Source organism: Lactuca sativa, chromosome 9 (assembly GCF_002870075.4).
Source record: "Lactuca sativa cultivar Salinas chromosome 9, Lsat_Salinas_v11, whole genome shotgun sequence".
Classification (NCBI taxonomy): Eukaryota; Viridiplantae; Streptophyta; class Magnoliopsida; order Asterales; family Asteraceae; genus Lactuca; species Lactuca sativa.
In genome coordinates, this window is record NC_056631.2 from 222671047 (window position 1) to 222692631 (window position 21585).

At 37.9% G+C, this 21585-nt stretch overlaps 1 protein-coding gene across 1 annotated transcript; it reads left to right on the forward strand.

Annotated features, from left to right (window-relative positions):
- Positions 1-9629: 9629 nt before the first annotated feature.
- LOC111878895 (calreticulin) lies at positions 9630-14124 on the forward strand. Its single transcript, XM_023875374.3, has 14 exons — positions 9630-9789; positions 10531-10638; positions 10743-10935; positions 11031-11289; positions 11382-11438; positions 11571-11618; positions 11703-11789; positions 11881-11938; positions 12387-12454; positions 12540-12635; positions 12740-12787; positions 12954-12983; positions 13674-13751; positions 13844-14124. Exons 1-14 carry the CDS (start codon positions 9693-9695, stop codon positions 13853-13855), a joined length of 1239 nt encoding a protein of 412 aa, XP_023731142.1. The 5' UTR covers positions 9630-9692; the 3' UTR covers positions 13856-14124.
- The last annotated feature ends 7461 nt before the right edge of the window (positions 14125-21585 follow it).

Genomic DNA, 21585 nt, shown 5'->3' on the forward strand with positions numbered 1-21585 from the left:
AAGGATCGAAGGGTGCTCAATTAGAAAGTAGGAAGGGTGCGAATCTGGTAAGAGTTAGTTGGAGCGCCGACGGAGGTAAACGTTGGCGGACAACATATCACCCTTTTAATGGAAGGAAGGTTAGGAATCCTTTCGACCAGTGAACAGTAAGGAGTTAGTCGAATCCAAGTGGGGGAGAACCCTCCGAGTATACAAGAGTAAGAGCACACAGTTCCAGAATGAGTACACGACCTCTGAGATGAAAGGATAGTAGTGCAGCGATTGATGGATTAAGGAGTTCAGAGTTGGGAGTTTGAGGAACTTCCCAACAATGAGTTCATGTGATCGAGATGGTTAGTATCTGGTTGGGAATTCAGGTTTGGAGGACCGCCTGTAGGACCATAGTAAGTCGAAATGAGGATCCTGAGAACGGTTAGCGAGAGATGCTTTCGTGTTAGTAGTCAGTGGCAGAGACGGCATGCAGGGTTGTGTGGGTTTAGGAGTTGGGGGTTTTGGAAACTTCCCAACGATAGTTTCATGTATCCGGATTAGTAGACGGTTGGTTTGGGAACCAAGCCGAAGAATTCCTCGACGGACCGCTAAGTGTATCAAGGATATAAAATGTCGAGGTTGATGTAGCATTCGATGTCCGAGGGCTGGTTTTGAGAAATCAGGATGAGGAATCACTAGCAGGACTAGGGATAGTCAGGATGTCCTTAGATAGTAGTAGAGTGTTGTAAGTCTGCGGGGGTAGCCGTAGCATTCACTAGCAGTTAGATAGTAGTAGAGTGTTGTAAGTCTGCGGGGGGTAGCCGTAGCATTCACTAGCAGTTAGATAGTAGTAGAGTGTTGTAAGTCTGCGGGGGTAGCCGTAGCATTCACTAGCAGCCAGGTAGTATTAGAGAGTTGTAAGTCTGCGGGCGTAACCGTGGCCTTTATCAGGTTGGTAGGCAGCATGAGTGCGTTGTTGGGCGGGGGGAAGCAGTAGTATCCACCCGTTCAGGTGCAGTAGTGGGGATATGGGAAGCCACGGGTTAGATTTCGGATTTCCCAAGTGTTTCAGTTATGGTTAAGTCGGCGATTTGTCAATAGATCGTCACCTCAGTTATGAGATCAGAGTAGCAGTGGACCGTTGGGGTCCAGGTATGTTCAGAGCTACCGTCAGTCTGGAAGCCAACATGTTGTTAGTCGTGGAATTAATGATGTCAGGATGTGATGTTTGGACCTGATTGGTGGATCGGAAGGTTGTTAGAGCCATAGTGACAGGATAACTAGTAGAAACTAGTTCCGGAGAAAGATTTCGTTCAGAAGTCGTGGGGGCGACTAAGTGAGGAGTCCTTTGACTCCACAGTTGAGTTGGAACCTAGTATTGCAGATAACCGATGAATGATTGGAGACCAGGAAGGTCTTGAGATGTTGTGGGAAGCAGCCATTCAGTCAGTTCAGTGTTTCAGTCAGTTCAGTGCCTCAGCCAGTTCAGTGTTTCAGGTAGTTTAGTGTTCTAGGCAGTTCAGTATTGCAGGCAGTTCAGTGTTTCAGATAGTTTCAGTATGAGTGGCAGAGGGGATAGAACAATTATAAATAGTCGAGGTATCTTCAGAAGTCGCTGAAAGCAACTAGGAGATTGCGATGGGGTGTAGTAACCGGTAGGAGACCGATAACCCAGAAGTAGAGACATCCGTAAGGACCAGGGTGGTCTCGGTTCATCCGAAAGGCGGATGAGGAATAGCAGAAATTTTAGGTCAGTAAGTATTGCGGGTAAGCAGTCTATGGTGGATTTCAGTTAGTCAAAATCGAGGAGTGCTCGGCACCAAGTTATGTCAGATAGGAGTGTCAGTGGTTGCTGGCGGTGTTGACCCGTACTGGAATTAGCAGGGGTACTGGATTGGTGAAGATAGGATCTTCACAGTGACAGAGGAGATAGTTAGTTATGGAGCATCGCCTTGGGAAGGCAAGGGAATCGCGTAAAAGAAGGGATGAACCCCTATAGGTTTGGTGCAGTACTCAGTGAGTACCAGAAGAATTGTCGGTTGAGTAAGTTGTGTTCCAGGATGTTCAAGGTCAGGGTGACCCGAGGCTATTATCCGCAAGGATTGATGATAGTCAGAATGACCGAGCGGTAGGCCAGCGAAGGTAGGCAGCTAGTGTTGGATTAATTGGTGGGATATTGGAGGCAGATCGCAGGCGGTGGCCATCGCAAACTTCGAGGACGAAGTTTAGTTTAAGTGGGGGAGAGTTGTAACACCCAAAGTTTTGAAGACCAAGAAAGGAAAGGAAACCCTAAGTTTAGGGGTTGACTCGGCGAGTCCGAGTGGGATCCGGGTCGGGGAGTAAGTGACCGACTCGGCGAGTCGGCCAATGAGACTCGACGAGTCTGGTCTGTGTGAGGAAAACCCTAATTCTGGGAGTTGTATCCTATATAAAGGGTGTTATGTCCCTCCCTCAGCCTCCATATCATCCTAGAGAACCTGTAAACCCTAGATTTCGTGGGAGACTCCATCATTTGAGAGAAATAGCTTTGGAGGAAGGAAATCTTGGAAGGAACTTGAAGATCAAGAAGGTTGCTTCAAAGGAGAGGTGTAGATCCGAGATCTACTTCAGTTTGTGTTCTTCTTGGAGGTATTAAGCTGCCATTTTCCGTTCTTTGCATCTAGATCGATTTTGTTATGAGATTTGGGGGTTTTATGGTTGATTAAGACCCATTTCGAGTTAGAAGCTCAGATCTGAAGTTGCTACTTCAGATCTAAGTGTATCTTGGCCTAGAGAATCATAAAGCATCAGTTTTTGGGTTGATTGTTAAGCCCCTTTGTCTTAAACCCTAGTTTATAGTGTTTTGAGCCTAGACCTCCTTAGCCACACATAAAGTTTGCCACTTTACGTAAGGAATAGACTTTAGAAGAGTGGATCTACAGTTTGGAGTCCATGCATGACTCAAAAGTCCTCTGCATGTATGTAGATATGAATGGACTCGGCGAGTCCTTCGAGTGGACTCGGCGAGTAGCATGAAGATGAGGAGGAACTCGACGAGTAGGATGAACAACGCGTCAAGTCGGATGAAGTTGGGCATGAAATCGGCGAGTTGGAAGAACAACTCGACGAGTTGGTTGAAGATTGCCTAGGGCTCGACGAGTCTATTCGTGGACTCGGCGAGTCAGGTCGCGAAACCCCAAACCCTTCGAGTTGAGACTCGAATCAGTGAGTCGGGTGGAGACTCAGCGAGTTGGTCAGGACAGGACTCGATAATCGTTGGACTCGGCGAGTCGAGTTGCGAATAGAAGGACCCTGAGCATATGAACTCGACGAGTCAGTAGGTCGACTCGCGCGAGTAGGGTTGACCTGGAAGGTTGACTTTGACTAGGATTTTGACCTTGACCAGAGTTGACTTAGTTGAATTTCAGAGGACTGTCAGACTAAGTGTCATATTGATATTGATAGCTCGGAGAGCTAGAGGAGCAGCGGCTCAAGGGATTGTCGAGTAGCAGCTAGAGGATTATCGGCAGAGCTCAGCAGTTCACGTGAGTTTCCTTCCAGTAGGAACGGGTCTAAGGCCACAATGCCGACCCGTTTAGCTAGCAGTAGTTTCCGGACTTCGGTCCGATGCAGTAGTTAGTATGTTTGATGCTTTCGTGGCTCAGACAGGATTTATGTGTTATGTGTTCCGGGTCACGACCCGATGCAGCATGCAATATATGTGTGTCCATGTTAGTTGATATGTTCATGATATGCTTTGTTCAGTTAGTTCCGGATTTCGGTCCGATGCAGTTAGTCTGGACTTCGGTCTGATGCAGGGGACAAGGTCCCAGTCAGTTTCCGGATTTCGGTCCGATGCAGGGGGCAAGGCCCCAGTTAGTCCGGGCTTCGGCCCGATGCAGTTCCGGACTTTGGTCCGATGCAGGGGACATGGTCCTAGTTAGTCCGGGCTTCGACCCGATGCAGTTTCCGAACTTCGGTCCGATGCAGGGGACATGGTCCCAGTTAGTCCGGGCTTCGACCCGAGGCAGTTTCCGGACTTTGGTCCGATGCAGTGGGTAAGGCCCAGTATGTGCTTTATATGTTGTATGGTATGTGGTAGTTTGGGGGAGCTCACTAAGCTTCGTGCACGGTTTTCAGTTTTGGTTTCAGGTACTCAGTTTTCAAAAGAGGAGCTCGGAGAGGTTGCAGTGCACACACCATAGTCAGTTAGCCTGGGGAATGTTTTACTCTGATAATGAGATTATGTTTTGAATTTAATGCTCGAAAATTATGTTATGACTTGATACGTTTTTATAAACATGGTTTACTAATGTTTTAAAAGAAATTTTTAGTCGTGATTTTTGGGTCGTTTCATCGATCCTACACGTCGAGTCTTCCTTGAGCTCGTCGAATTCACATTCAAACATATTGGGACCCTTTTACAACTGACTTGCCGAGTTCACCTTTGAACTTGTCGAGTCCATTTTCATAAGTTAGGGATATTGCCTTAGACTCGCTGAGCTCATTCCTTGAACTCGTCGAGTACGATGATCTTCAAGTCCATAATGAACCCAACTGGCTGAGTCTTCTACCAACTCAACACACCCGCTAACAGAAGGGTTTTTTGGGTAAGAAAATGACCTGAGTCGCCAAGTTCTAAGAGCAACTCGTCAAGTCCTCCTAAGTCCAATTCTATTCAGACGATTTCAGTCGAGTACAAAGTATCCAAAACATAGATCTGGACCTAACCACTTCATAACCATGCAAATCTCCTGCCTTTTTCCTCCACTCGTGGCCTTTTGAGCTAAAAAGGCCAAAAGAACACTTCTTATGTTTGCATGGGGATTCCTATGGCATAAAGCTTGCACCTTTATGCCATAACAACCCTTAATGGTGCTAGATCTGAAAACATAAGCCCTTAGGACGTCCATTCTTCTCATGCTAGGGTTCTTGGACTAAAAATGTAGCACCTAGTTCCTGGTATGTATTTTTTTTATTTAAGTATTTTTCATTTTGTCCTGGGACTCGGCGAGTTGAAGGCCCAACTCCTCGAGTAGGAGCGGGATGAGATGCGGGACTTAAGTATTGGACTCGTCGAGTCAGCGGCTAGACTCGACGAGTAGACTCTAACTGGACAAAACCCTAATCTAAGGACTTGCACCCTATTTAATCATCTCATTCCGCCCCCATTCGTCCCTATTGCTTCCAAAAACCCGTCATAGCGAACCTTAACTGTGTGTGGAGAGATTTAAGAGCTTTTGAGTGATCTTGGTGTTTTGTGGTGTCAAGGAAGAAGGGAAAAGCTTAGAGGATCGAAGGAGGACCAGAGGAGTTTGATTTGGTGCTTCCTTTGCAGCTTCCAGAAGGTATAAAGTCTATACCTTGCTTGTTCATTTGTTAGATCCCTTTTTGGAGAGATTTAGGGCTTTTATAAGCCATATGTGGAAACCAACCATGATTGCAAGCATGGTTAGGGGTCAAACTTCGGATCTAGGACCTTTGAGGGGTCACAAGGTAGGAAAGGGTTGCTTTTGCACCCATGGAAGGCTCCATGCAACCTAGGAGCTTCTTTGGAAACTTTTTGGAGCTCAAAGTCCCATGCATGCACGTAAAGTTTGTATCTTTACGTGCTAGATCGATTGTAGGAGCCTAGATCTGTCTTCTGGACAAGTGTTGTACATCAAAAATCGAGAAATGATACTTGGACAACCTCGACTCGGCGAGTCCAAGGTTTGACTCCCCTTTTCTGTTTGGGTTCGAAGGAACCTAGTTGAGTGTTAAAGGGGTGTTATAGGGTCCAAAGGAGTGACCCAACGTATTGGACTTAGCCTTAGACCTGGACTTCATGGGACTCGACGAGTGCTATAACAGACTCGACGAGTCCAAGGCAATCTCCTAAAAGTTGAAGATGAACTCGACGAGCTGTTCATACAACTCGACGAGTCAAGGACAATACTTGTTTATCAGATGAAGGTGAACTTGACGAGTTGTTCATACAACTCGGCGAGTCGGATGAAGGTTCATTTGATGTTCATATAGAAAGGGAACTCGTCGATTCGTTGCTAAACTCGACGAGTAGAGTCGTGGATAAGTTCGGGTAAAGGGTTAGGGACTCGACGAGTTGACGGCCCAACTCGACGAGTCGGGTCAACTGGAAGTTGACTTTGATTTGGACTTGGTTAGGAGTAAAATAGTCATTTTATCCTAAGAGTATATATCAAATTCTGACTGAGTGTTTTGTGGGGATTATAACTGGAGGATTTCCGGAGCAGCAACAGACAGAGGTTTCCCGCATAGATTATCAACAACTACTCATACAAAGTGAGTTACCTTCCAGTAGCGGTGGGTCTACGGCCACAATACCGGCCCATCAGTAGGAGTTGTATGATTAGATGATCTTCTCTGTGATATTCATCTAGGTTTGCTACTACCTGATATGTTTATGTGCTAGTATGATATGATGCTATGTGCTAGTGACAGTAGGGGAGATAGTCCCCAGATTACCGGTCGATAGGGCCGAAGGGGTAGTCATACCCAGTCATGCTAGATAGATTTATGTGATATGTGTTATGTGGTAGTGGTAAGGGGGTGAAATAGTCACCAGTATCCGGTCGAGAGGACCGAAGGGGAGACTAGCACCCAGATATGCTAGTCAGTATCTGGTCAAGAGGACCGAAAGGGAGACCAACACCCATGTATGCTAGGCAGTATCCGGTCTTAAGGACCGAAGGGGCAGGTCGGGCACCCAGATATGTCTGACAGTATATGTATGTTATGTGGTATGATGGGGGAACTCACTAAGCTTCGTGCTTACAGTTTACAGTTTTGGTTTCAGGAACCTCTTCAGCGAAGGGGGAGGAGCTGGCGTGGTAGCAGCACATCATACACACACATTGATTTTCCGCACTTGAGATATTTTGGGACTGTACTCTGACATGTTGCTATTATATGATTTGGGTTTTCAGACATGATACATTGATTTACAAAATGATATATTGTTACGTAGTTTTCTTATGAATGTTTTTATAATCAGTTAATTAAAATGAAATTTTTGGACTCGAAATTTGGGATGTTACAAAAAACCCCTAAAAGTGACAAAGGAGAGATCTATGTGCATAATGGTCAATATTGAAACTTTCTTTCTAGAAAATGGAGGGGGATGCAAGAGGTTCCTGGATCTACAAGCCTTTCCTTGAGCCTTCAAGTTTCCTCTTCTTCTTATTGACTTCAAGAACACAAAATACTCTAAAAAATGGCTCACAAGCATTAGGGTTTCGAGATCTACGGTTATGGTCTTGGAGGCTAGAGAAGAGACCAAGAGAAGGGGAATAAGATCCTTAAATAGGGTACCAAGTCCCGAAATTAGGGTTTTCCAAACCCAGACCAACTCGCCGAGTCGGTCACTAAACCCGCGGCCCAAATCACGCTCCTACTTGTTGAGTCGTCCCATTAACTTGACGAGTCGCTTCCTGATTTTGAGGTTTTTTTTGTCCTTTCTAGGTCCTCTTGAATTTGGGGTGTTACAATTATTAGAAAGACACTACAATTTATCAGTTTTAACTATTTACAAAATATTCTTTAGGTTGTTTAAGTTGAACTAAAACTTATATTTAAGTTGATCATGTAAGGTTATATTTAAATCAACAATTTAAGTATTTTATACAAATTGCTCAAAAGTTATAGCTTTAAAATGATAATGGTTTATATACAACAATATATTAGACCTAATAAATTAAGTATAATATGTTAAAAGTTAAAAAACATAACTTTATAAGTAGAAGAAAATATATTATTTTAATATTGAAATTTAGTTTATACTACGTATATGATTACACTTTAGGTTTTTATATTTATTTAACCTTATTAACCAACTTATAATCATTATTAGAAAGAAATGGAAAAGTCATGGGAGTTTCAAATGAATGTGGTAAAAGGAAAATGAATGAGAGTTTCAAATGAATGTGGTGAAAGAAAAAATGTTTCCTTTATAATATCATATGATATGATATGGTGATATGATATGATATGATATGATATGATATGATATGATGTATGCTTGTTTTATATCTAGTTGTAAATACATTAAAAACAAAATTACATAAGTCCCTATGGTTTATTAAAAATTACAACTTCAGTCCCTATTAATTTTATTTGACAAAAATGGTCCCTATGCTTTCTAAGATTTGCATGGCTGATTCTATGATTTTGTTTATTATAAATTTGATCTGAAATTACTATTATACCTTTTTTTCAATTTATTTTCCTTTTTTAATATAATTTTGCTTTAAAGAAAGAAAAAAAACCCACCCCACCCCACTTTACCACCACCCTTTATTTGCGTTTACATGATTTTACTCCCAAGTCCCACCCACCACCGGACTCCTTGCATGTTGTTGATTCTCTCTTTTTCTCTATATTTATTCTCTCGTTCTCCTGTTTATCTCGAAAGGAAAAAAATAGAAGAAGGCCATCGCTTCTTCCTGCTCCCCCAACCCCTAACATTGTAATATTTGTTTTCTTAACAAACACTACCCTAAGAGATATAGATCGTTGTGAGATGAACAGATGAGATAAAGCCTTAACTTGCTTTAATTTGAGATGTGTTATTTAATAAAATATAGTTGAGAAATGTTGTAGTTCGTGTGATAAGGATTTCGTGGATATAAAGTTTGTTGAAAATGGAGTTTGTATGAGAAAGTTACGACTATTTGAAGAGATGAAAGTATGTTGTTATTTTGAGAAAGTCAACACAGGTCAAATTAAAGGGTCAATCTTTGACTACCACAACGTGAACAATAGATCATCACGGCATGACTAATAGTCATCAAGACGTGACATATGACGAGTCACCGAGACACGTGGCAAAATCGGGGTTCAATTGTTCATCACGATGTGACACATATATGGTCATGACGTGACCATTGCAAGTTATAAATATGCAAGTTTTTGTGTTATTTGGGGGATTTTTGGCACATTCTATTGGAGAAATGTGTGCATCAAAAAACATGTCGTGCTGCACAAATAAAATGTGTTATCATTTCATCCCAAAACGAAAACTGACAAATATTCTGAACTAGTTCCTCGTGTTCATGACGAGTTCCTCGTGTTCCGGAACAGTTCCTCGCATTCTGGAACAGTTCCTCGGAGTTGTGTGTCGGAGATCAGAATTAGGATCGGGGTCGCGTGTCGGAATCGAATCGGAAAGTCGGAGCAAGATCTGGAATGAAGGCAAGGGTCTGAATTTTTTCAAATTATATTACAGAATTTGAATATCAAATTCCCCATCCAGAACACGAACCGATAGTCCGTAATCAGAATTTTGGAGGCACGGTAATGTGCCGACCCACCCGAAAATGAGTCTGAAATACTCAAATTCCAAAATAAATGATTATTTAAAAAAAATTATAATTTTAAAAAACACACAAAAAAAATATTAGATTACTCGATTTACCTTTTAACATAAAATACGGTTTTATTGATGGGCATCAATATTCTCAATAAATGAATAAACATAGGGTTAACCTGGTAATTTGGCATTTTCATAAACCCATATATCTACATGGCAAGATCGTTGGATCACCCAATCGACATCAGCCACGTTGCACTTTATGACAAACTGGTCTGACATGGCTAGCTTTAATTCGTCCACGTCACTCTTCCCTCCACTGATACAAACGTAACGACCATAAGACGACCTCCTTATAAACCCTACTATCACTTTCTTGCTCTAGCGGCGGGATCTCACTTTCTACTCTCTGGTCATGGCGACACGGAAATTTAGCGGGATTGTATTTCTCTCTCTACTACTGCTCATTTCAGTTGCTTCTGCCAAGGTGTTCTTCGAGGAGCGCTTTGAAGGTGATTCTTCCATTAACGTTCTTTTTGAACGAACTTAGCTATGCATTTGCTCAAATCTTGAATCGAATTTGACCTTTTTTGACATTTGCGTTTAGTTGGAGATATGCGTCTGATTATGCTAGTATTATTCGATCCGATTGGTTTCATTTTAGTTAGTTAGGTGAAATGTGAATTTGTAGTTCATCTGTGAGAGCAATCGAGATTAACGTGAATTTATCTTATGTTAACTTGTTTTTACTAGGCTAGGGTAACTTAATTTTCAGCTTGATCTGTCCCTGTGGAGATGAAATGAATTGAGTGTGTTAAATCAATAGTTTATCAAATTGGTTTTGCTAATTGCTCGGCTTAATTCCAGTGGACCTACGGCTATTCACGATTCAAGTTGACTCTTACGTGATTTTGAACAATACTGTTATTTACGATCATCAATGCTGCTGTCCTGATTAGAATTATGAATAGTTTGTCGCTCTTTTAGGTGCGCTGTTTCACTTGATGTTAGATCAGCAAAACATGTATGGTTAGCCATTAGTTGCTGTATCAGGTGATGAATGTGGGTTTATGTGATGATAATTTCTTTATAGTAAATATCCCTATCTTTAAGCATGTGCCTTGTCCCAATTTTAAGATCCTCTTATTTCCCGGTTCTTAGATGGGAAACCATACACAAGTAATAAGATTTCAGCATTTCCATTAATTTTGGTTAAAATAAACTACTAATTTGAATTATTGACATTTCATCAGATGGATGGGAAAGCCGGTGGGTTAAATCTGACTGGAAGAAAGAGGACAACATGGCTGGGGAGTGGAATTACACATCTGGTAAATGGAACGGAGATGCTAATGATAAAGGTAACACATTTTCCCATTTGCTTTTTAAAAGAAATTCTTATTTATTTATTTATTTTTTAAATTTATAAACAGCTGACAAACTCTGTTTTTCCCTTTAACAATAGGTATACAAACAAGTGAAGACTACAGATTTTATGCCATATCTGCTGAGTACCCTGAATTCAGCAACAAGGATAAAACACTAGTCTTCCAATTTTCTGTCAAACATGAGCAAAAGCTTGATTGTGGTGGTGGATACATGAAATTGCTTAGTGGTGATGTGGATCAAAAGAAATTTGGTGGCGATACCCCTTACAGGTTATTTACATATAAACACATACTTTCTCTCTAATGTTTTTTATATTTTCTCCTTTTATTGTTTCTGAAAAGTTTTAATATTGTTTTGAATGTAGTATCATGTTTGGACCTGATATTTGTGGGTATGCAACAAAGAAGGTTCATGCAATTCTTACATACAATGGAGAAAACAAATTGATCAAGAAAGATGTTCCTTGTGAAACTGATCAACTTACACATGTTTATACCTTTATTCTACGCCCTGATGCTACTTACAGTATCCTCATTGACAATGAAGAGAAACAAACAGGAAGTTTGTACTCTGATTGGGATCTTCTTCCAGCAAAACAGATAAAGGACCCTGAGGCCAAAAAGGTAATTTCAAATGTTGTACATGTTTGTGGTGGCTAAAGAGTGTTCTCATTTGGTTTTAGTATTACTAATTTTTGTATTGTTGATGATGATAGCCTGAAGATTGGGATGAGAAGGAATACATCTCTGATCCTGAAGATAAGAAGCCTGAGGTAATATAACATTAAGGGCTTGTTTTATTTGTTGATTCTGTCAGATTCCTTCAAATTCCATTTATAGTTTGACTGATTCTCTCTTTAAGATCCAAGTGGAATAAAAAACTGAATATATTCTTTGATTGCCAGGGTTATGATGACATCCCAAAGGAGATTCCGGATCCAGATGCTAAAAAGGTGGGATTTTTAATATTTAATTTTCTATTACTTTTTAGTGTTATGTGATTTGTTAGTTTTTAATAAGTTGAACTAAAATTTCAGCCAGAAGATTGGGATGATGAGGAAGATGGTGAATGGACAATACCAACTATTCCAAACCCTGAATACAAGGGTCCATGGAAGGCAAAGGTTTGTGTTTTTCTTTTTCTTTTTTTAATTTTAAATGCACATTTTTTTATACTAATCATGTTTTATAAAAATGTTTATTACCCTTTGACAGAAAATCAAGAACCCCAACTACAAAGGGAAGTGGAAGGCACCCATGATTGACAACCCAGGTTTCTTTTCTTTCATATTTATATGTATATATAATGTATAAATTTATCTGTAGTCTATATTTAATATATACAAAAAAAGAAATAAACATAATAAAGACTCGTTAAATTCCAAATAAGGTTACATGATAGAAAGTTTATTTTCTAGTTATTTTAGAAGATGAAATTGTATTTTAATTAGAAATGTGACATTTTAAAAAAATGATACAACTCTGTTCTTATATATTATATGAACCTTTTAGTTACAAAATGAAAGATTAAACATAATAAAATCTCATTAAAACCCAAATAAGATTATAATAACAATACGTTTTTTACTTTTGTTTTAGAAAATAAAGTTGTAAATCAATGAAAATCATTAAATTTTCAATGAAAAGAACAATTCCATTCTTTCCCTGATTCCATCTCACAAAACACTAGTTGACATTAATTTTTTGTTTTTGAATTTTAGATTTTAAGGATGACCCTGATCTCTATGTATTCCCCAAGCTGAAGTATGTTGGCATTGAGTTGTGGCAGGTAATTTTCTTTTTTGCCTTAATATATTTAATAAAAATTTAAATCAAATATAAAATTCTCAAATTGGTGTTATGTTATTTTTCAGGTAAAATCTGGAACTTTGTTTGACAATGTATTGATATGTGATGATCCTGAATATGCCAAACAACTAGTGGAAGAAACTTGGGCCAAACAAAAAGATGTAAGCTACTTTTATAACTATATAAACTTTTACTCATTTTCTATTATAACATATTATATATATATTCTCATGTTATAATTAAATGATTGTGATCATCATCTTAGGCTGAAAAAGCTGCATTTGAAGAACTAGAAAAGAAACGCGAGGAAGAGGTATGATATGATTTTTTTTTTTTCCCAATTTTTGAACTTCATTTTTTTTATGTAAGGAGATCTCTCAATTTTTTTGAAACCAAGTTATTGTTAAGTTATAAAAAATTATTTATTTAATGGTTTTCTTTTTCTAACTATTATACTCTTCACTGGTTTCTGTTTACAGGAATCCAAGGATGATCATGTTGATTCTGATGTATGCCCTCTCTCTCTCTCTCTCTCTACACTTTTAGAGTGTGTTTGGTTTGCTGATTCCGATGGAATTGGAATTTGAGATTCCATTCCATAGTGTGGGCGGAATTGAATTCCGTTCTTCATTTCTATGAAGAAGATCTAACTACCATAAAAATTAAATAAATACAAACAAAAAAAACAGTTTTATATACTTACAATTAACAAATTTTGTATAAAATATAATACAAATTATAAAGAATATTTAATTTTCATTGTCAAATTTCCTTTCCATTTTCAAAAGTGTGACTAATTATGATTTTCCTTAGATTCCAATTCCATTGACAGATTTCATTCCTTCCAGAAAACATTTTACAAAAAAACTCCACCATGGAATTCTCAATGGAACATGGAAATTTTAGTCCCTATTTATTGTTTTCTTTTCCATTTAATGCTGAATGGATAAATAATTTAAAATATATATATATATATATATATATATATATATATATATATATATATATATATATATATATATATATATATATATATCTGAGAAAATGATAGCACACTTTGGAAAAGGGAAGGAAAGAACCAACAAGGGCAAATTTGTAAAAAGTTGTGACACATTTGGAAGGTTTCGTTTCCTTGAAAAAGAAACAATTATATTATATATAAGTAAAAAGTTTAATATTATGAGATGAATGTAATTTAGGCTGATGATGAGGGCAATGATAGTGGTGATGAAGCCGAACCCGAGGAGGAAGAGGAAGCAGATGATAATGATATCAAGGTAAAATAATACTAATAAAAATTAAAGTTCAAATTCTAATTTCTTAAATTACCATTTAACCCTCCCTTTTTTTTATAATTTACTTCTCGCAGGATGAGCTATAGGGGGATAATACCAAATTACCAATTGCAAACTATATCCAAAATATAAAGTTGAGAGATGTTAGACGTTGAGATTTTTCCCTTTCTTTTTATAGCTTTATATATTTTAGGCCTTTGGAATATGGATAGAGATATAAAAACAAATTTAAGGCTGTGGATTCAGATCTTGTGTATCGTTGGATTCAATTGGCATCTCGACTATTGAAGCGAGGGAAAAATATGTGTGTAGTTTGAGGCAAAAAAGAAAAATACTTAGTTTACGTTTTAAATTATTACTCTCTTCGTGTCTCACTTTTCATATATCTAATTTTGAGTAATGTGTTAGGCCACCGGTTGGTCACTATATGTATGTTTATTAGAAACCTTCATATCATCTCCATTATATGTTTACTAACTCTTGAAAATGGTTATCTTTCAATATTATTATTATTATTTTTTGACATTATATTAAATAAAAAACACAATTATTAAACATAAATAAATTTTTATAAATTACAAAAAAACATTAACTTAAATAAAAATAATACTTTTAAAATTCAACATACATTTTACTAATAAAAAAATAACATTAATAAAACATTGAAATTTAAAAAAAAAATACTACTCGTCGTCATCGTTGTCCTCGACGTTGTATGCGTCCTCATCCTCCTTGTCGTCATTGTCATTGTACTCTTCGAATTGTCGTTGCCATATGTGCTCAGGCAAATCTTGACGTAGATTGTGATGTGTTTTACTGTTTTGTATTTCCAAAAGCCTTGTAAAGTATGTTGAGTTTCCAACTTGTATTACTGCAGATGGATTGAGTATATTGTTCATCTTCTTCATGTTATGTAAAATAACACACACTTTCATCACATTTATCAATTTTCCCTATCCCATGCTTGTGCTGGATGTTTGATTATGTGTCACTTCTGTTTGAAGACTCAAAACGCACGCTCCACATCCTTCCTTGCAAATTCCTGGGCTAACTTGACAATTTCATTTTTCATCGGTCAGATATGAGTATGACTTGACAAATGTAGCATACTCTGGATATATCCCATCACCAAGGTAGTATCCACAATTGTATTAATGTCCATTTACAATGTATGACATGTTTGGTGTTTTACCCTGCAAAATGTCGTTAAATAACGAAGATACTCCAAGCACATTTAGGTCGTTGTTTGACCCCGCCAAACCAAAAAATGCATGCAAAAACCATAGGTCATGTGAAAGAACTGCTTCTAGTATCACAGTCGGTACGACATGGTCACCTCGCGCGAATTGCCCTCGCCATGCATTGGGACAATTTTCCCACATCCAACGTGTAATAATCAAGGCTATCAAGCATTCCTGGAAATCAGCGATGTGCGGCATACAACTGTTCGACATCATTTCTAGTCGGATTTCACAAGTATATGTTACCGAAAAGCTCTATAGCATACTTGCAAAAAAGATATGTGCATTCTCGACCGGTCCTCAGTCCTCTCAGACATTTTCAAATATTCATCTAAAGAGTTTGCGGCTATGCCGTACGCCAATCGTCTAAGAGTTGCCATGTATTTTTGAAATGTAGTAAAACCATGTTTACCTCTAGCATCTCATCTCAATTGAAAAAACTCATAATTGTTTTTCAAATCTCTAGCTATACGTTCGAATAATTTCTACTAATATGAAAACGATCTTCGAATTTCGATAGTGGTATAAATTATCACTGGTAACTAATCACGTACCACAAGTTCGTTTGCTGCGATACGATCCCGGTTGATCGACTTTCTATGTTTCTTCTCGGCTTGAACTTTCGCCTCTCTGGCGCACAATGTCGTGTGTCATAGACAACAACGTGTGCATAATCAACTCATCATCATTAGGATCATAATCAGATGAAGAAGAAGAAGAAGAAAAGACACCCAAAAAATTATTTAAATTTTTGGGTGTATTTGTTGTGAGATATTTGATGTGTATTATTGAAACGACCCAAAAATACGACCCAAAAATTTCATTTTTCAATATAACCAAAAACCATAATCTGATTATCATATCATAAAACCATACGTGATGTATCTCAAACATAGTAAAAACACTGTGAGGAAAACTGTATCATATGTATATCATATCAAAATCAAGAACTGAATCAACTCCCAGGATGAAAACTGAAGCTGTGATGTGTGCGATGCCATCATCCCGAGCTCTTCCCTTTGCTTGCGGAAGTACCTGTAACCAAAACTGAAACTGTAAGCACGAAGCTTAGTGAGCTCCCCCAAACTACCACATACCATACAATAACATATCAAGCACATACTGGAGCCTTGCCCCCTCCATCGAACCGAAGTCCGAAGCTGACTGACTGGGATCTTGTCCCCTACATCGGACCGAAGTCCGAAGCTGAATGTCTGGGACCTTGTCCCCTCCATCGGACCGAAGTCCGAAGCTAACTAACTGGGGCCTTGCCCCCTCCATCGAACCGAAGTCCGAAGCTAACTGACTGGGGCCTTGCCCCTCCATCGGACCGAAGTCCGAAGTTGACTGAACACAGCATATCATAACATATCAACTGGCATAAACTCACATATACTGCATACTACATCGGGTCGTAGCCCGGAACACATAACACATAAATCCTGTCTGAGCCACGAAGGCATCAAACATACTAACTACTGCATCAGATCAACATCCGAAAACTACTGCTAGCTAAACGGGCCGGCATTGTGGCCCTAGACCCGTTCCTACTGGAAGGAAACTCACCTCACACTGCTGAAGTCCCGTAGACACAATCCCACACTGCTGAAGTCCCGCAGACTCCACCCCAGCTGCTGGTTGACAGATTCCCGAACTGTCAACACCAAATAACACCCAATTAATAATTGGGTTCTAACGCATAACTATAAATACATGCTTTGGATAATTACTACATTACCCCTAACTTGGCTTACCCAAGCCCAAGGCCCAATCCATAGGCCCAAAGTCAACTAGGGATCAAAGCCCAACATATGGCCCAATTTTCCAAATTGGGCCCAAACCTCTACATGGACATCCCTTAAGGCCCAATTGATCAGTCCAGTCCAACATGTATCATTCTAGGGCCCAATATCATACAACCATCTAGGCCCTAACTATGGCCCATGTATGGCCCAATTTTCCAAATTGGGCCCAATCCTTCATATGGGCCTTACTCTAAAGCCCAACTAATTACTCTAGTCCATTTGATTATTCTCGGATGGCCCAACACAAAGCCCAAGTGAAATTAGGGTTTCACATCAAATGATAACTAGGGTTAAGTGTTGCTTACTTAACCCACTAAGGACTTAACACACTAGGGACTTAATTCATTAAGGACTTAATCCATTAAGTCCATTATTGCTTAGATTAATTTATGCCAATGATTATTATTTAATATTTCACTTATTAAATAGTTCTTGTGTGTGTGTGTCCCCATAACTTCTCAAGTTTAGGGTTTTCTCACTTAACCCATTAAGGACTTAATCAATTAATTCATTTACTCTATTAGATAAATAGCATGGAATAATTTGGGCTTAATTCACAATCCAATCCCAATGGTCCATAAGTGGGCCCAATAAGTCTAAGGCCCAATTACTCACAATTAGGGTTTTTTAAACCCTAATTAGGGTTTTCACTCAAACATGGCCCAATAAGCCCAAAACTAATCTCTAGGCCCATTAGGGTTTTTGCTTGTGGGGCACCACCCACTACCACCTCGGGTAGTGGTGGTCAATGGCGGTTCGAGGCGGCGGCCACCACCTTACGGTGGTGGTTTATTTCATTTTCATTATTCCAAATTCAAATTACATTTTACAATGCTAAATCTCAATACCCACACACACACACACACACTAAACTAATCTAAACACACACAAACTAATCACACCCACACACCATGGCGGCAGGTAGCTGAGCTTGGCGGCAGCCACCATGGCTGGCGACCATGGTGGGTTCTTCCTCCATTTTCCGGTCATCAAACAGCGGCACAGCGACGACAGCCACCATTTCCAACGGTGGCGGCGGAGGTTCCTGCCCAAAATAACGCATACTACAACATAATTAATAAGCACACACACACACACAGCTACCTCCTACGGTGGCTAGTGGCGGCAAATGGGGCAGAAAACAATGGCAACCACCATCATGAGGTGGTGACGATGGGTTTCTAGGTCCGAGTTTACACATACAACCTGTGGCAGCAACACATACATGAAACGACTCGAGATCAAGCCCCCAACAGCCGACTAGGAGGCTGTTATCATCGAAAAGTCACACACATCGGCCCCATAGCCACCGACGTCGACAATGACGCTTCCGGCGTCTTACCCACAGTAAACAACGAAAGAGGGAGAAGATGGTGGTTTGCAGAGGACTAACCGAGAGTTTCTGGTGGCTCACGACCCACCCACGACGAGTAACGGGTTTGTCTCTGGTTCTCGACGGTTCTCTAGCGGCCCCCGACATTTCCTGCAGCAGACGTCGCAAGGCGGCCTTCATCGGCAGTGTAGCAGTCGGCGATCGGACCTGAGATGCAAGCGGCGGTCGATTAACACTTTGCCGATCGATAAACGAGAGAGAAGCGGGAGAGGCGGCTGACGGTTGGAACATTTTTGTAGGATTAGGGTTTCATGTCTCCAAAATAACGGGAGGATCAATGTGACGGGTTCATCCCGTATCCATTTCAAACTTGTGCGCTATAATCCCATTATGGTCCCTCCCCATTAATTCTTTTCAAATTAGATCCAAAATTTATCCTTTTTGCCCCTGATTCCATAATTCCCTTTCATAATAAGTCCCGATAATTACCAAACATACCCCTACATCTCATATTCTTCTCAAATCAACTCTGTAATTTACTAAACAGCCCCCACTATCAAAATTCTTCACAAATTAGTCCGGGAATTATAGTTATTAATTTATTTAAATAAACGGGGCGTTACAATTATGTTTTTGGATATATAGGTGAAGTTTTAATTTATAAAAAAAGTTATTTGCTAAATGGTCCCAAATTGAATGCCAAATGGTCAAAATTCGAATTAATCAATGAAATCTTCCATGAACGTTCCTAACCAACCTCAATATCCGCGTCACATTTACTCATGTGGGGGGCAATGTTCACGCATGAACAACCCCTTCAGCTAGATCCTTACACGCTAATTTTCCCCATACCCATGACCTTATGCTACTTATCTGTCTTGATATTTTGCTTACATACCTTCCTATCTCCTATATGAAGAAAAAACTCTGCTGCCTTGTCTATAAATCTACATTAACATCCTTATTTTTTTTGCTACTTCTATCACTCTCAACATCCTTAATAAATTACAAGGTTTTTTTTTTTTTTTTTTTTTTTTTTTTTTTTTTTTTTTTTTGGATAATGACTTAGAATACCATTGAAGTTTCAAATTTGTTCAAAAAACACCATTCAAGTATTACATGGTCAAAAAACACCATCAAACTAATACATATGTTTAAAAAACACCAACGAAGTACATATTCTGTTCAAAAAACACCATCTTTATGGTTTGTGGTAACTTACATGTTTAGCCCCTAACTTTTTTTTTCTTAACTCGGACAATCCCTAACGGTTATATTTATTTTTCCTTCGGACCATGATCGAGTTAAAAGACTAATATACCCTTATTAGTTTCATTTAACATTCATTTTTATTACTTGTTAATTATTTATACAATTGATATATCTATAATAAATAATAACACAAATTGTATAAATAATTAATAAATAATAAAAATAATGTTAAATGAAAGTAATAAGGGTATATTAGTCTTTTAACTCGATCAGGGTCTGAAGTCGAAGCAAATTTAAATTAAAGGGACCGTCCGAGTTAAGAAAAAAAGTTAGGGACTAAATATGTAAGTTACCCCAAACCATAGAGATAGTGTTTTTTAAACAGAACATGTACTTCGTTGGTGTTTTTTGAACATATGTCTTAGTTTGATGGTGTTTTTTGAACATGTAGTACTTGAATGATTTTTTTCGAACGGATTTGAAACTTCGATGGTCTCGTAAGTCATTTTCCATTTTTTTTCATAGAATTATTATTTTATGATTGTAAAAGGATGTCAAAAGATTTCAAGCATAATTCCATATTACATGACGCCTTGAGAAGTGTCCCCATCAAAAGACAAAGTTGTTGAAGAATAGATGTGTTAATAATGAAGCAAACTTTATTGAAACACATAGACGTTGAATGTCGTCAAATTAATTTAATGTGGGTCTGATGGTCAAATTAATTAATGTTTGTGTTTGGTTAGAATTTGTAAAACTTTAACCTAAGTAATTATTATAGAACATGTTACTATCAAATAGGTCATTGACTTAATACATAAATGAAGATTATAAATCAAAGAGAAAGGAATGGAATGGACGTGATTCCTCTTGTTGATTTTCATTCCATGAGGAAAAGGCATTTTTTTTAATGGAATTAATTAATTAAAGAGAAATTAAATATCCTTCTACTTTTTCTTTCTATCAATTTTTCTACCCATTTAAATGATGACATGTGATATATTAGTATCCTAAAATATCATTAAAATTTATTAAATAAACATTAAATATTACACATGTCACCATTTAATTGGGTAGGATGATATGTAGAAATAAAATATAAAAGAATATTTAATTTCTCTTAATTAAATAATATATCTGTTATAACTATATATAACTTTTTATTTTTATAATACACCAAATTTTTCACAAAACATGAAACTTTAATTAAATCATTTTTTCATTTTCAAAATAATTTCACTTTAATTTTATTTTATGGTTTCATAATATTTTTTTTAGTATCTGAAGTACACATGAGTATATAACAATATATCTTTATTTGATTAAAGTTCATTTTTTAATATTAGATTTTCATTTATTCATCAAGTTTTCAAATTGTGCATGACAAACAACATATTGGAATGACATTTCATTCTTTTAAACCAATCAAACTTGACAATGAAATATAACGATCCATTCTATTCCTTTATCATTCTACTTCATCGTACCAAAATAGATCCAATGAGATTATGATAAAAAAAAACCATAAAAACCTACCTCTCCAAGATAGTGTGGTTATGAAGAAAAGGGTGAAAATATAAAGAGTCTACCATTGATGAGGTTGCAATGTTGAAAAGAAATATCTATAAATTAGTTTATGAAGAAAAGGGTGAAAATATCTATAAATCTTTTGCTAAAAATAAGTTTATTAAATGTGATGACAGATCTCATAAAGTTTGAAGGAATGGTGATTAGACTGACAAGTTCCAAAGAATGAGTAACTTAAACACCAACCAAAATCATAACAACTCGAAATTGACGCATTATCGTTGTAAAGTAAAAAAAGCCACTGGATAAACAAGTGCATTAAAAAAACAAATTCAAAAATGAAAAGAAAACGTTTATGGATTATGCTTGGAGTTGTAGTGAAAATTGAATTTCTTTTCTTGGAAGGCCATAGGACAAATATACAGTGAAAAAGATAAAGTTGTTAGATAAATTCTTCAAACAAAAAGGAAAAGAAGTGCTTGAAAATGAAAGGTGTTTTGCATGTAAAAACAAAGATTATACTTGGTAGTATGAAATAAATTATTCTCTTGTAAACGAGAAAAATGTGGAAAATATGCTATGTGCTAAATGTGATGAAATGAAGGAAGAACTAGCATGTTTTAAAGTGAAATGTGGTAATATTGCTAAAAATGATGTGTTTCCATCTAATATATATATATATATATATATATATATAT

Excerpts from the sequence above, each read along its gene's own strand:
- LOC111878895 (XM_023875374.3), top strand. The coding sequence starts at position 9,693 with ATGGCGACACGGAAATTTAGCGGGATTGTATTTCTCTCTCTACTACTG. Across the intron at positions 12,455-12,539 it reads TTGGCATTGAGTTGTGGCAG|GTAAAATCTGGAACTTTGTT; the intron begins GTAATTTTCTTT and ends GTTATTTTTCAG. Across the intron at positions 12,984-13,673 it reads ATGATCATGTTGATTCTGAT|GCTGATGATGAGGGCAATGA; the intron begins GTATGCCCTCTC and ends AATGTAATTTAG.